Genomic DNA, 13,208 nt, shown 5'->3' on the forward strand with positions numbered 1-13,208 from the left:
CTCGTGCCTCCCTGAAGCAGATGCTTGGTGACTGCCTGTGGCATGAATGAGACCCAGGCGGGCAGCAAGCGGAGGTAGCCGGGTGACTGAGATCTTCCGTGATGCCAAGGTGCCTCTCGTGCCCTAAGTCGTGGCTTTAGAGTTTTCCTAACCACCACCTACACCGCCCGCCCTCTCACGTCCTCTTTTCTGGAGCCGCCTGAACTTCCTTCCTTGCCGCCAACTCAGCAACCTCCCACATGCCGCCCCTCCGCCCGCCAGACTCTCCCCTGACCCACCCCTGCATCTCCCAGGTCTCAGCTTTGATGGCCTCTCTTCCAGGAAGCCCTCCCTGACCTCCAGACCGGGTCACGTGCCTCCTCCGGGCTCCCCCAACCCAGCCCCGCCCGTGCTGGGTTGGCACAGGTGGGGAACAAGTTCATCTATTCTGCCGGACTGTGAGCCCATGTGGGCAGGGCTGGGGATGCCTTGGCCACTACTGTGTCCCCAACGCTACTAAGCATAGGGATCATCACAGAAGAGTTCAAGGCATGTTTGTTGATGAATAAGGAAGTGAATGAATGGATACATGAGTTGATGCTCGTTAATGGTTATTCCCTAACCCAGTCGATGACACTAAATCTTGGTCTACGTGCTCTCAAAGACCAACAGCTTGTCTTGCCCGCAGGGAAGTAAAAAAAAAAATGTAACTCCCGTACGTTGAACCTTGACTGTGTCCCCAGTTCTCAGCTCAGATGTCTCCTCTTCAAGGAAGCCCTCCTTGCCTCCTCCCCCCCACCAGGCTGGGTCAGACACCCCCTGGGGCCCTCCCAACCCAGTTCACTCTGTGCTCCCAGCTTTTTATTTATGACCAGTATCATTTCAGCTCATTGAATATTTCCAGGCTGCTCGTGGCGAGGTTGGCACTGAGCCTGATTGTCCTAAGGTCTTCACAAACAGAAGCCACCGTGATTGTTTCTGTTATCATTACGATTGACTATCATTATCTTGGCTCCTGTTTCCCTTAACTCTTAATTCTCTTATTGTCGCTCCCTGGTACCCCTTCTCCCTGGATTGCTTCCCCGTCCTGGCAAAGAGGCGGGGGGGGGGGGGTCTCAGGAGGAGGGAGACATGATTCTCAAAGGACTCAGGGCCAAAGGGTAGGGATTTCTTTCCCCTCTTCCACCTTGGGAGAAACCCCAGGATTTCTGGGGCTCTTGCTGTCTGTGCTGTGCAGAGGAAGGAAAGAGAGCCCTGGGGCGGAGGGTGGAGGTGGGTCCAAAGTTCCTTCTTGCCACCACCCCTGTCTGTCCTGGGAGCTGCTGTCACCATCATAGTGCCTGTGAGTTTGCAGCAGGGCAGAGGGGGAGGAAGAGGGAGCTGGAGGGGGGAGCTGGAGTGAAGACGGTGTCTGTGTGTGCAAGTTGGGGCACGTCGATCAGGTGCCAGAACCCATGGGACTCGCTGACTTATGGGGCCACCACTGGGCAGAAATCCTGCTTATAGGTGAGTGTACTGTTCCATTCAGATGTGGATGGGGCTGGTGCGTGCGTGTGTGTGTGTGTGTGTGTGTGTGTGTGTGTACAAAAAAGATACAAAGAGAAATAGGCACACAGAAATAAATACGAAAGAGATTGACAAATGTAGAGAGACACCAGAGATAATGACATACATACAGAAAGGAATGGAGTTGGGACCACAGGACCAGAGACCCAGAGAGAAATAGAAGGACAGAGAGGCAAAGAGTGAAAATAACAGTAGAAACTGTAGCAGAGGGGAAAACAGGGAGGGACAGATAGGAGAGAGGGAGACAGAGGACAAAGAGACAGGAAGGAAAGTGTACAAACACACAGAGAAATAGACTTGGGGAGTCGTGGAGAGAGAGACCCAGCAAAAGAGAGGTAGGAACACAGCGGACAGACAGGTCACACCAGGGGACGGATATGAAATTTATGCTTAAAGGGTCTCTGAGCTAGAATGTTTTGATAAGCATTTTGGAGGCAAAGAAATGACTTTTCAACGGGTGGTGTGCAAAACTCAGCCCGGCTTTGCCGTGTGGCCCTGAGGCCGGCTCTTCCCTCTGGCTGACACTGGCAGGCTGCAAGGGGCTCCGGGGTCCCATGAGGGGCTGAGAGTCACCAGCTTCTCTGCAAAGTTTGCTTCCCCCCTGTGCGCAGAAGGCAAGACCCTGTAGGGAGGAGGCAGGAGGGAAGGGGCCAGGTAAAGGCTGTCTGCAGAGGGAGGTTGATCTCAAATGGGTATGATGAGGCCCACCGTCGATGACTGCACTCTCAGGATTTCTTTTATGACAGTTCTATGAAGTGGGAACTATTATTACTCCATTTTACAGATGGGGAAACTGAGACTCGGAGGACATCACTCGCCAAACAAAGCAATGGCAAAGCTGGGATTCAAGGGAAGGCAGTCAGGCTCTGGGTCCACAGGCAGAAAATGCAAACTTAGGAAATAATAATAATAGTGACTGAACACTTCCTATGAACCGTTTTAGGCACGTGACATCTGATATCGAACCCCACAACAACCCGACGGGCTAGGTTCTATCCTCCCCATTTTGCTGTTGGAGAAACTGGGGCTCGCAAAGAGAGCCCCGTGCCCGTGATCGTGGAGCCAGGACCCATCAGAATCCGTATTTGCTTCCAGATATCCTAAGAGCTCACGCCCTTCACCGCTGACTCAGCAGGGAATGGGGCCGTGCCCGAGCCACACTGGGGTCCATTGAGGGCTGGAGAGAAACATGGCTGCCAGCCTCTGTTGATTGGGCAGATGAGAGGGGTGGGGCGTGGGACGTCAAGGTCAGCTGTACCTAAGCGTGGCTGCTGGGGTGGGGGAGGGGGTCCCCACTCATCCCCACAGTCTCTTCCAGTCTTGAAACTGTGTCGAATGGCCAAATGGAAATCTGACAACTCCTGGTTCCCCTTGCCTCCCCTTGTTAGGGAAATCTCTCCCTGAGGGCAAGAGTACCAGAGGTTAGTTTCCCCCATCAGAGGTAATAGAGGTTCCGGTTTGTGAGGGGATAGGCTCTGTGCCCATCCCTGGGCTGACAGGAGTCACGCGGTGTTGAGAACACAGTTTAGGGCCTGGCAGGCCACGTTCAGTCTTGTCTTCTGCCGCTCACTATAACGGTCTTGGAAAGTGACTCCACCTCCCCGAGCATCTCTTTCCTTCTGGAGTGTGGAATGAGGAGACTGGTCACGTCCCTCCGTCAGGATGAGCATCGTCGGAAAGAGCACAGTGACCCTCAGGGGGCCGAATTAAAGGTTACCAGTGTTCATTACCACTTCACGACAACCTTAGGATGCAGGTGATAGGATGCCCATTGTGCAGCTGGACAAATTGAGTCTCGAGAAGATTAAACTCATGCCACAAGTCACATGGTCAATAAGTAGTGGAGAGGAGTCAAGCCTCTAGGGATGAAGTGTCATGTCCATGACCCTGACCTCCCTCCATTTATGACGACCATAACTGGATACTGCCAACCCACCTCTCCCTCCCTGAATGCTTCTTCTCTCTTTCCCACCAGCCTCACTTTTGACCATGTGGAGTTTGCCAGCTGCCGTCCAGCTCACCTTTGATGCCAACCCACTTACCACCATCCAAAGTGAGAAGGATGTCGTTCTGTCTATGTTAGGGACCCCCCCCCGGGGACCCCAGACTCATCGTAGATTCAGAGATGCGAGCACAGAAAACAAGGCTCTCATTCTGATCCCTGCCTTCATACCTAAAACACCCATCGAGATTCCACGCCCAAAGTCCTAATAGAACAAATCTGATTGGCCAGCCAGGGTCTGGCAACAACCTGTCAGATCAGCTGATTTGGGGGATGGGGTAAAGGGGTGGATTGTAGCTGTCGTGGCTGGGGGTGGGAAAGGTTGGCTAAGACGTGGGTAGTGGGATCTGGCTGGCATCCGTTTCCAGCCTGATTCTCCTTACAGCTGATGTTAATTGACCCATTGTCAAACCCCAGATCCTTCTGCTTTATCTGTACGATCCCATTTAATGAGGCTTAGATTGGAAGTAGGTTGTCCACAATCACACTCCAAATGAGCAGTGGATCTAGCATTTGAGCCCAGGCATTGAGCTCATGTGTCTTGAGGCAATTCCGAACCACCCTTGTCTCTCTGGGTCCCTCTGTGGCTACATTTTGCTCGGCCCTCCTCTGTGTCTCTGCTCCTGCCTCCCTCTTTCTCTTCCTGCACAGAACTGCTGGCCAGACCCACCATTGCAATCAGCCAGGACGCTGCCACGGAACAGAGGGAAAACCTGACCTTCTGCTGTAGCACCCAGGATGCTGACGTTACCATCCACTGGGTCTTCAACGATCTCCCCCTGGTGTTCCATGAGCGCATGCAGCTGTCCACAGATGGCAAGACCCTCACCATCCTCACTGTACAGCGGGAAGACTCTGGGACTTACAAATGTGAAGCCCAGGCTTTCCACCAGGTCCGGAGCAGTGCTCCCACCTTCCTGACTGTGAACTGTAAGTCCCTTTCCATTCTCCCCAGCCCCTCATCGACACCCCCTTCCTTGGTGATCTCATTCAGTCTCACTGCTTCAGATACCATCCAAATGTGGACTCGTCTACCCTTGGACTCCAGAGGTATAACCATTTGATGTCTCTACTTGGTTCTACTGGAAACTTCCAAGTTAACATATCTAAAACTAAGTTCTTTAACCTTCAGATGTGTGCTACAAAAGCTTGTCTGGGTAGGGGCAAGGAAAGAGCATTTAGACACGTCTTACAATCCTGCTTTACCCAGGGATAAGGCTGACATTTAATTTCCACTGGGTTCCTGTATCTCCTTTGTAATTGATCCAGAGCTTGGGTGGGGGAGAAGAGAAATATTAATATTTATTGACCCCTGAGCTCTGTCTTTCTCAGAAAGCCATTGCTGAGCTGTTGTTGCTGCTATGATTGTTCTTGTCCTTCCAGATGGTCCTGACCCCTTTGAAATCAAGTTGGAGTCTGGCGTACCCAGAGGGGAGGTGGTTGAAGTGATAGAGGGCTCCACTGTGACCTTCTCCGTGGAAACACAGTCTCATCCTCCCCCTGCCTATACCTGGTTTCTCCCCTATGACTCCATCCCACCTCCCACCATGAGTTCGTTCACCATCCAAGCTGTGTCCCGGGAACATGAAGGCACGTACAGGTGCTTGGTATCCAACGGTGCTACCCACCTGCTTCGCCTGGGCGCTCTTACAGTTCGAGTCCTTGGTGAGCTTCTTCTTCCTGTTCCTCTCCTTTGTTCCTCTGAGAATCAGGGCTATACCAGTATCCTGGAGGCTGAGAAGGACCCAGAGGAGTGGGGATTTCTCGTGTGGCTGGTGGCAGCATAGGGCTCTGGCCACAGGGAAGGTCCTGGCTCCTGGCTTGACGCGTCCTCCCCAAGACCTCGTTGGCTGTCTGTGGGTTGTCCATTATTTGATTCTCTCTGAAAGTTGGCGGGGAGGGGCGGGCGTTGATTCTCTGTCCATACAAACACACAATATTCACACATCTCACACACACAGAGTCTCACATGCGTAAATAACAACCACATATGCACAGCTGTGCACGATACACACAATTTACACACGATACCCATAACACAGTGCAACCAACGTATAACCTACACACGAAACATACGACGTGCACACAGCTGACACACGATATACATACTCCGTAGCTACAGGCACACACGACAGCCATACACAAAGCGTGTCCACACCACACAATGACACACGCCACGTACATTCACATGCAGAAGGCCCACGTACACGATACAAACTCACAATGCCTCACAGTCACACAACAAATACGACACACGCATACAGCAGACACAGACATACGCACGAGACGCGTCCATAGACCACACCCTCACCAAACATACAAAACCCGTCACATCCTCGCGATTGTTACACGACACCCGCAGCACCCGTATCACGCAGTCACACACACACACACACACACACACACACACAAGACGTACACATGTATCCCTGGAAAGTCCCCAAGGGCCCCCTGCCTGGGCAGGAGACTAGGGAAGGGGTCCCTGACCCCTACCCGTGTCTCTTTGTGTTTCCAGAAACGCTGACCAAGCCTCACATTGTGCCCCCAAGCCTGAATCTCGTGGAAAATGCCAGCTCCGTGGCCCTGACCTGCCAGACCCCCCATGAGGGGGCTGGAGTCCTGTGGCTCCTGAGGGGCCAGGCTCTCCTGCCCAGCGATCACCTGGTGCTGTCGGCTGACAACAGGAGCCTGGTCATCTATGGCCTCCGGCGGGACGACACAGGGCCCTATGAGTGTGAGGTCTGGAACTGGGGCAGCCGGGCACGAAGCGAGCCCTTCAGGCTCGCCATGAGCTGTGAGTCACCCGGGCTGGGCCTTGTCTTCCTCCCTCCCTCCTTCCCTTCCTCCCTCCTTCCCTCCCTCCTTCCCTCCCTCCCTTTCCGTTCTTCCTTCTAGCCGTTTATTCCACAATCACCGAATACCTGCTGTGTGCCAGCCCTGTCTCGGCACCCGACAGGACGCAGCACCAGCCCTGGTGGGGCTTCTATTCTAGTGGGGAGACAAACCTTAAACAGCTAAGCAGGGGACAGATGTGTTGTGTCACCGCTGTGGGGCTAAGGAGAACCAGGAGGCAGCGAGAGGGGCAGGGAAGGCCGGGAGGGGAAGGCCTTGCAGTCTTAGCTGGGGTAGTCAGGGCAGGCTTCCCTGAGGAGGTGGCATTCCTGCAGAAGCTTGTGGGCAGCTAAGGGAAGAGAGCACCGGGCGGAGGGAGCAGCGTGCGAGGTGGGTGGTGACAAGTGGGCAGAGGAACCCGAGCAGGCCAAGGCGACCAGACAGGTGAACTGGGGCGGATGGCATGGAAGAGGTCAGGAGGTTGTAGGGCTGGGGGCAGATCATGCAGGGCCCCGTGAGCCGTGGTGAGGACACTGGGAGCCACAGAAGGCTCTGAGTGGAGGGAGGAGAGGATTAGACTTAGGTTTTCCCAGAGTGTCCTAGGCCCTTGTCTATGGGGGGCGGGGGTGAAGCGGGGGAGGAGGAGGTTTAGAAAGTTCGGGTCCTTGGAGAGGCAGACCCCAGGGTAGGACTAAAGGGGTGACACGGGCGAGGATTTTGGTAGGATGAGTGCTCCTGTGCACAAAAGAAGGGAGGGAGCTGTGAGGGCTGGGGGAGCCAGTGAGTGAGGTGTTTGACCCTGAGCAAGCAGAGGAGGGGAGGGCAGGGGTGGGGTAGAGAGGGTTGGGTAGAAGTACAGAGACCACCGTGCAGCCTAAGGAACATTGTCAAGGCGGTAGGGAGAGTCCCATGTCTCCCAGGAAGGGGTCTGCCTCAGTTTCCCCAACACACCCAGGTATAAGTAGGGGGGCAGCCCGTGGGGAGGGCCGGCAGTGGATTCCAGGGCACAGAGGTTGGGCCCTCCGTTACTGAAACCCCTGCCGTCGGAAGCCTGCGAGGCGCCTCCTCCCGGTGGCCACGGCTGTCCGTCAGGAGGTGACGGACCTGGGCCAGGGGGCAGCTGTGGGGGTGAGAAGCGGTGCGACCGTGGATGCATTTTGAATATCGAACTCACGGGGATTTGCCGCTGTCGGCACTGAGTGAAAAGACAAAGGGCCTGACCCCGCGGGTTTTTTTTGCCTGAGCTACTCGCATGGTGTAGCAGCCCTGAGCTGAGGTGGAGAAGAAGTTCCTGCAGGGAGAGGAAGTAGGGTCCACGTTTATTTGTGCTAAGTAATGGGGGACACGGCGGGGGGCAGAGGTCACACACTGCTGTCGTCTTCTTCCCTTCCCGCCGCCGTCACGAAACCCCAAATTGCTATTTTGTTCTCCCTCTCCGCCGAGCAACATGTCGGGTGCTTGATAAGTGACGACAGTGACCTCTCGAGCTCACAGCCTGCTTGGGATGGGGAGGTCGATCGTCAGGCAAAGAAAATACAGCGTGCAAAGTGCCGCCGTGGGGCGACGGTGTTTGGGGAACCCGAGGGAAGCCCCCAGAGTCTGGCGGGGGAGGGGGGGTCGTGTGGGAAGGCTCGTGGTGAGATGTGTCTACCATGGGATCCAAAGGACGGGCAAGTTGTCTAGGAAGAGCAGGCTCCGGGAAGAGCATTCCAGAGAAGGAAGAGAATGTGCGAAGGCTCTGAGGCAAGACGGAACAGGAGAGAGGTGGAAGATGCAAGCAGGATGTTATTTCTGGATCGGGAGTGGAAGGTGTGGAGAGGTGGGCGGTGGGGCTGGAGGGGTCTGCAAGGGCGAGATTGTGAACGAGCCCCTCAGCCATGGCCTTTGCCCTAAGGACACTGGGGAGCCATGGAGGGTTCTGAGTGGGGGAGGGATAGTGTCAAATTTGCACTTAGGAAGTCCCCTTGGTTGCCTTGGGGAGGATCTGATGCCAGGATTGGAAGACCGTGAGGGATCCTGGTAGCCAGGCGGTTCAGATGGGGGGGGGGATATCAAAGGATTCCTGGGTGGGGGTGAGGGCAGGATTGTCCTTTTTTCTAGGAGGGTAACAACTCAAAACTCTTTGCATCCTTCCTTCCAGTGGTTCATCATTAATTTATTTAAAAAAATTTTTTTACGTCATTTTATTTTTGAAAGAGAGAAAGAGATGAGGGGGGGAGGGGCAGAGCGAGAGCGAGAGCGAGAGCAAGAGAGAGGGAGAGAGAGAGAGAGGAAGGCACGGAATCTGAAGCAGGATCTAGGCTGAGCCGTCGGCACAACAGAGCCCCACGCAGGCCTCGAACCCACAGACCGTGAGACCATGACCTGAGTAGAAGTCAGACTCTCAACCGCTTAACCGACTGGGCCACACCCAGGCACCTGTCACATTAATGTAAATAAGGTAAAGACTCAGGGCACCCGGGTGGCCCGGCCCGTAGGCTGTCGTTTAAAGAAGACAAAGACTCAGCTCTCAGTTTGCGTGAGAAATTCAACAGCCATTGCGTTTGTTTCCTTCCCTTTCCCTTCGTTTCCTTTCCTTTCCTTCCCTTCCCGTACCAGGCACCTGTCCCAGGCTCTCCTTCTGGCTTCACGGGGCAAAGCCACAAGCATCTCTCTCTACCTTTGGGGATACACGGGTGTAAATTCAAATATTGCAACGGGGCTATTTGCTGTTCGGTTAGAAAGTCCCTCAGAACGGTGACGGTTCTGGAAGTTTAGGGATCATGCTTGTGGGACACGGCAGCAGGACAGGAAAACTCACCGGTGGAGGGTGGAGGCGTGATGTTTGGCTTTGCACACAGACGGCCCTGACCGAGTGGACATCACCAGCGGGTCTGCGCCGTGGAGGCCGAGCTCAACTCCAGCCTGACCCTGCGGTGCCGGGCGGAGTCCCAGCCGGGCGCTGAGTTTCACTGGACCCTTGAGCAGTCCACCGCTGTGCATGCGGGGCAGGTGCTGATCATCTGGGCCCTGACCTGGGAGCACCAGGGGATCTACGGCTGCACGGCCTCCAACCCGCTGACCCAGATGGCCCGCTCTGCCTCGGTCCGGGTCAGAGTGGTAGGTGAGTCCCCCAGCGCCCCTTCCCCTGGGGTCCAGGTAGCTTTTCCTGATGCCGGCCGAAGCTATGTGGGCTTCTCGCGTGGCAGGGAGTGTGCTGCGTGGGCAGGTTCCCAGTGTGGAGCTGTTCGATCCCAGCCTAGAACCTCTGCTTCCTAGCCGTGCGCCCCCCCCGGGAAACCCTTGCAGGCTGCTCTGAGCCTCAGTTTCCTTACCTGTAAACGGGGGCTGTGATGCCTTCCCTTCCAGAGTTGTTTAGCAGTACAGTGAGTCGGGAGACAGCCCCTGGGTGGAGGAGTGAGGTAGGAATTCTATTAATGATAGGAATCACATGAATCACAACTGGGTGTGACTGGCAGCGGGTCCCTGTATTTCTGTCTTGAGTTCTCGAGGGGACAACACGGTGTGGCTCTTAGCCAGGGTTCCGATCCCAGCTCTGGTGCTTGATAGCTGTGTGACCCTGGGCGTGTTGCTTAACATCTCTGGTCCTCTGATTACTTGTAGGTAACACAGACATAATAACCGCGCTTATATCCTAGGGTTGTTGAAAATGAACCGACATTCGTAAAGTGTTTATGGCAGTGCCTGGCATATTGTGTTTATTAAACAAATAGAATTATTCTTTGCTGAGCCTGTACCACATGCTTGAAACAAGCCTTTCCATATACCGTATCAGCAAACACTTCTTGGGTAGCTCCCCAGCCAGCCGGCTCCGAGGTGGGCCTGCTGGCATCTCTGTTGGGTAGGAGAGACTGAGCCCTGTCCTAGGGCCTGAAGCCAGGAGCGACGTTTTTAGTCGTCGCTGAGCAGAGGACCCGGTGTACCTTCCCAAACTACCATATGTAATCTTCAGAACAACCCTCTGGTCTTGTTAAGACCTTTTTTTTTTCTATTTTTTAAATGCTTATTTAATTTTTGAGAGAGAGAGCATGAGTAGGGGAGAGGCAGAGAGAGAGGGAGACGCAGAATCCGAAGCAGGCCCCAGGCTCCGAGCTGTCAGCACGGAGCCCGACGTGGGGCTCGAACCCACGAGCTGTGAGATCATGACCTGAGCCGAAGTCGGACGCTTAGCCGACTGAGCCACCCAGGTGTCCCCAAGACCTCTTGATGAATGGAGAAACAGAGGCTCAGAGGAGGAAGCAGGGAGTCCGGTTGATGGTCATGGGGATGTTGTAGGGTTTGAACGAGATCACGTATGAAGGGCTCTCGGAGCTTAGAGCCTGGGGGAAGGCAGCGTCAGGTATCATCATCACCGGATCGTATCTTCGCCTTTCACCAAGTGCTTACTCTGTGTCAGGCATGGCCCTGGTTCTTCCAAGTGGGATCTCACTTGATCCCGGCAGAAGCCTATAGGGTTATGAATGGCCATGCTCATTTGGCACAGGAAGAAACGAAAGCTCGGAGAATGAAACCAAGAACCCCCGTCGCATCCTGGAAGCCCCCCTCCTGTGCCTCCAGAGCAGAGCCCCTTCCTTCTTAAGAGCAGTGTCCTGATTCTTTCTCCTTGCCCAGGTCCCCAGTCATCCCTGTCTGCAGGAGCCATTGGTGGCATTGCTGTCGGGATCCTGGCTCTCATTGCCCTGTCCGCAGGGCTGGGCTGTTTCCTCTGCATCAGAAATGCCAGACGGTAAAGCTGGGAATGGGGTAGGAGGTGTGGCCTGCAGGGGGCCTGCCTGGCAGAAGTGTGGCTGACCGTGGTGCTGAGCTGTGTCTGTAGCAACTGGGGAACTCGGGGGGGTTTGGGACATTGCCCAAGAATGGACGTGGGATATGGGTAGGGCCTGTGAAGATGGCAAGGACTGGAGGCACACGAGAATGAGGGATTTGGGGTTTCAGGTTCTCAAGGGAAAAAGCAGAGGACTCCATCCAGGAGGCAGCAACACCCACCTCCGAGGAGGAGCCCCATGCAGAGTCCTGTTCCAGTAAGTGACTTCATGGCTGATGCCCGGAGCAGCAGTGGGGGCTGGGAAAGAAGCTAGTATTGGGAGCCGGGGCCTCTGCTCCCAGCTTTGCCACTAGTGTGACGATCACGCATGAGATTGGAGCCAAGAACTCTGAGCAGGTATGTCTGTTCCACCAACCACAGCAAAAATGGGGCGTTAGTTGCCATCGTCTCCTTCCTCACTCTTGGAAAACTCTGCTGATGGATTTGCTGAACCCAGAGCCAGCCTCGCAGTCCACCTCAGCACCGTGCTTCCCACGCCCTCTACTGGTGGGTGGGAGCTGACCAGAGGCAAAACGAAACATCTTTGACATCTCCGGCCTAGGATTCTGGAAGGATGGGCCCCATGGGGTGGAAGTCCTAGACGCTGTCTAGTTCAGCTCGGTTTTACAGAAAGGAGATTCATGTCCAGGAAGGATAAAGGATAAACCCGTGCTACAGAGGACCCCCTGGCACAGTTAGGGCTAGGTCTTAGATTTCTGTCCTTATTCCATCTCATCAAACGGTCTACTCTAACCCAGAGCTAGATTTCCAGGACTTTTCCAGGTCAAGCTCACCAAAGATGTGATGGGTAGGTAGTCCTGGGAAGAAAGGAAGGAAGGTTTCTTGCACCACCTTTCTGGGGATGGGAGTGACCTAGGAAAACAGCCCCTTCCCCCACATCTCTTCCTAATTCCAGCCCTGGGCTGGTATTCCCTTTCTCTAGATTGGCTGAGCCCCACGTATGCCAATTTACCCAAACCTCAAGGACAGGTTGGAGTCAGAAAGGTGAGCAATGCTCCAGAGGTCCCCCTCCCTGCTCCCCTGACTACCTGGCTCATCCCCAGCCCAGTAGGGCTGTGTCAGTCCCACCTCTTGGGTTGGGGAGTGAGGCACGTTCTCTTGAGGATACCCAGTGCTAGCTTGGGTCTCTGCATCTCCTCCTCTGGGGATCCCAAGATCCTCCCTGACTCTCTTCCCCTTTGTCTTCTAGCTCTTCAACATGACAATGTGCAGCTTTGAGCTCCTCTGGGAGTCAGGAGGGATGTAAATGCCTCCGAGGCCAAAGCTGTTTCTGGGAATTTCTGGGGGCGGTCCCCATCCCAAGCCCCATGACCTCTTCACCACTTTCTTTTCCCCTAGATGCTGCCACCAGCTCCCCTAGAGCAGTTTTATGAGGTATGTTGGCCCTGCTGGGCTTGATATGAAAAATCTGCAGAGGGAATACAATCTGAGAACTTTGTATTTGACAAGTCTGAGAAACCATCCTGTGTAAATAGTAATTGTGCACTGCAGGGCCGGGATGGGGAGAAAGTAGCCCAAGGCTTTAGCGGCAGCTGGGTCAGATTCCAGGTCTCTGGCCCCTCCTGTGTTCCTTTCACCTCCGGGCTCTGAATTGTATTGCAAATGAGGTGGCACCAGCCAGGCACATGCTGGGGTGCAAAGGAAATCTTGGAGTACAGGTTGCAGAGGTAGCCAGGTGGAAAGACAGAGTTCTGGATCAGGGGCAGGGCCTTGGGTCCTAAACTTCCATTCACTTCTGATTCTTTGTAAGATCCTGGTGAAACCTGTTCCTCTCTTGGGTCACTGAAGAATGCAAGTTGACGCTTTGTAGACACCGTGATTTTAAGGCAGTCTGTGCCCGTGGTCCCTAACTGATCTCTCCATTCACTCACAGAAGGAGCCCCCATCAGTAACCCCCGGGAACGATTCTCATGGCCCCAGGAAACCATCGCCCGAAGTTACATTGGATCCGTTGGTCCCCACTCTACCGAAAGGAAACGCAGAATCACACTATGAGGTACTTTT

General features: G+C 54.6%; 1 protein-coding gene across 1 annotated transcript; it reads left to right on the forward strand.

Annotated features, from left to right (window-relative positions):
• Positions 1-1,433: 1,433 nt before the first annotated feature.
• Positions 1,434-12,564, forward strand: CEACAM20 (CEA cell adhesion molecule 20). Its single transcript, XM_047079094.1, is given in 12 exon segments — positions 1,434-1,485; positions 3,521-3,670; positions 4,202-4,477; positions 4,931-5,212; positions 6,063-6,341; positions 9,220-9,243; positions 9,246-9,482; positions 10,991-11,105; positions 11,315-11,400; positions 12,127-12,188; positions 12,394-12,446; positions 12,543-12,564. Coding segments are annotated over 12 exon segments (1,638 nt in total).
• Positions 12,565-13,208: the final 644 nt, after the last annotated feature.

This window comes from Lynx rufus, unplaced genomic scaffold (assembly GCF_022079265.1).
Source record: "Lynx rufus isolate CCGP_SWC_20201006 ecotype Redwood Valley unplaced genomic scaffold, mLynRuf1.p SCAF_16, whole genome shotgun sequence".
NCBI lineage: Eukaryota > Metazoa > Chordata > Mammalia > Carnivora > Felidae > Lynx > Lynx rufus.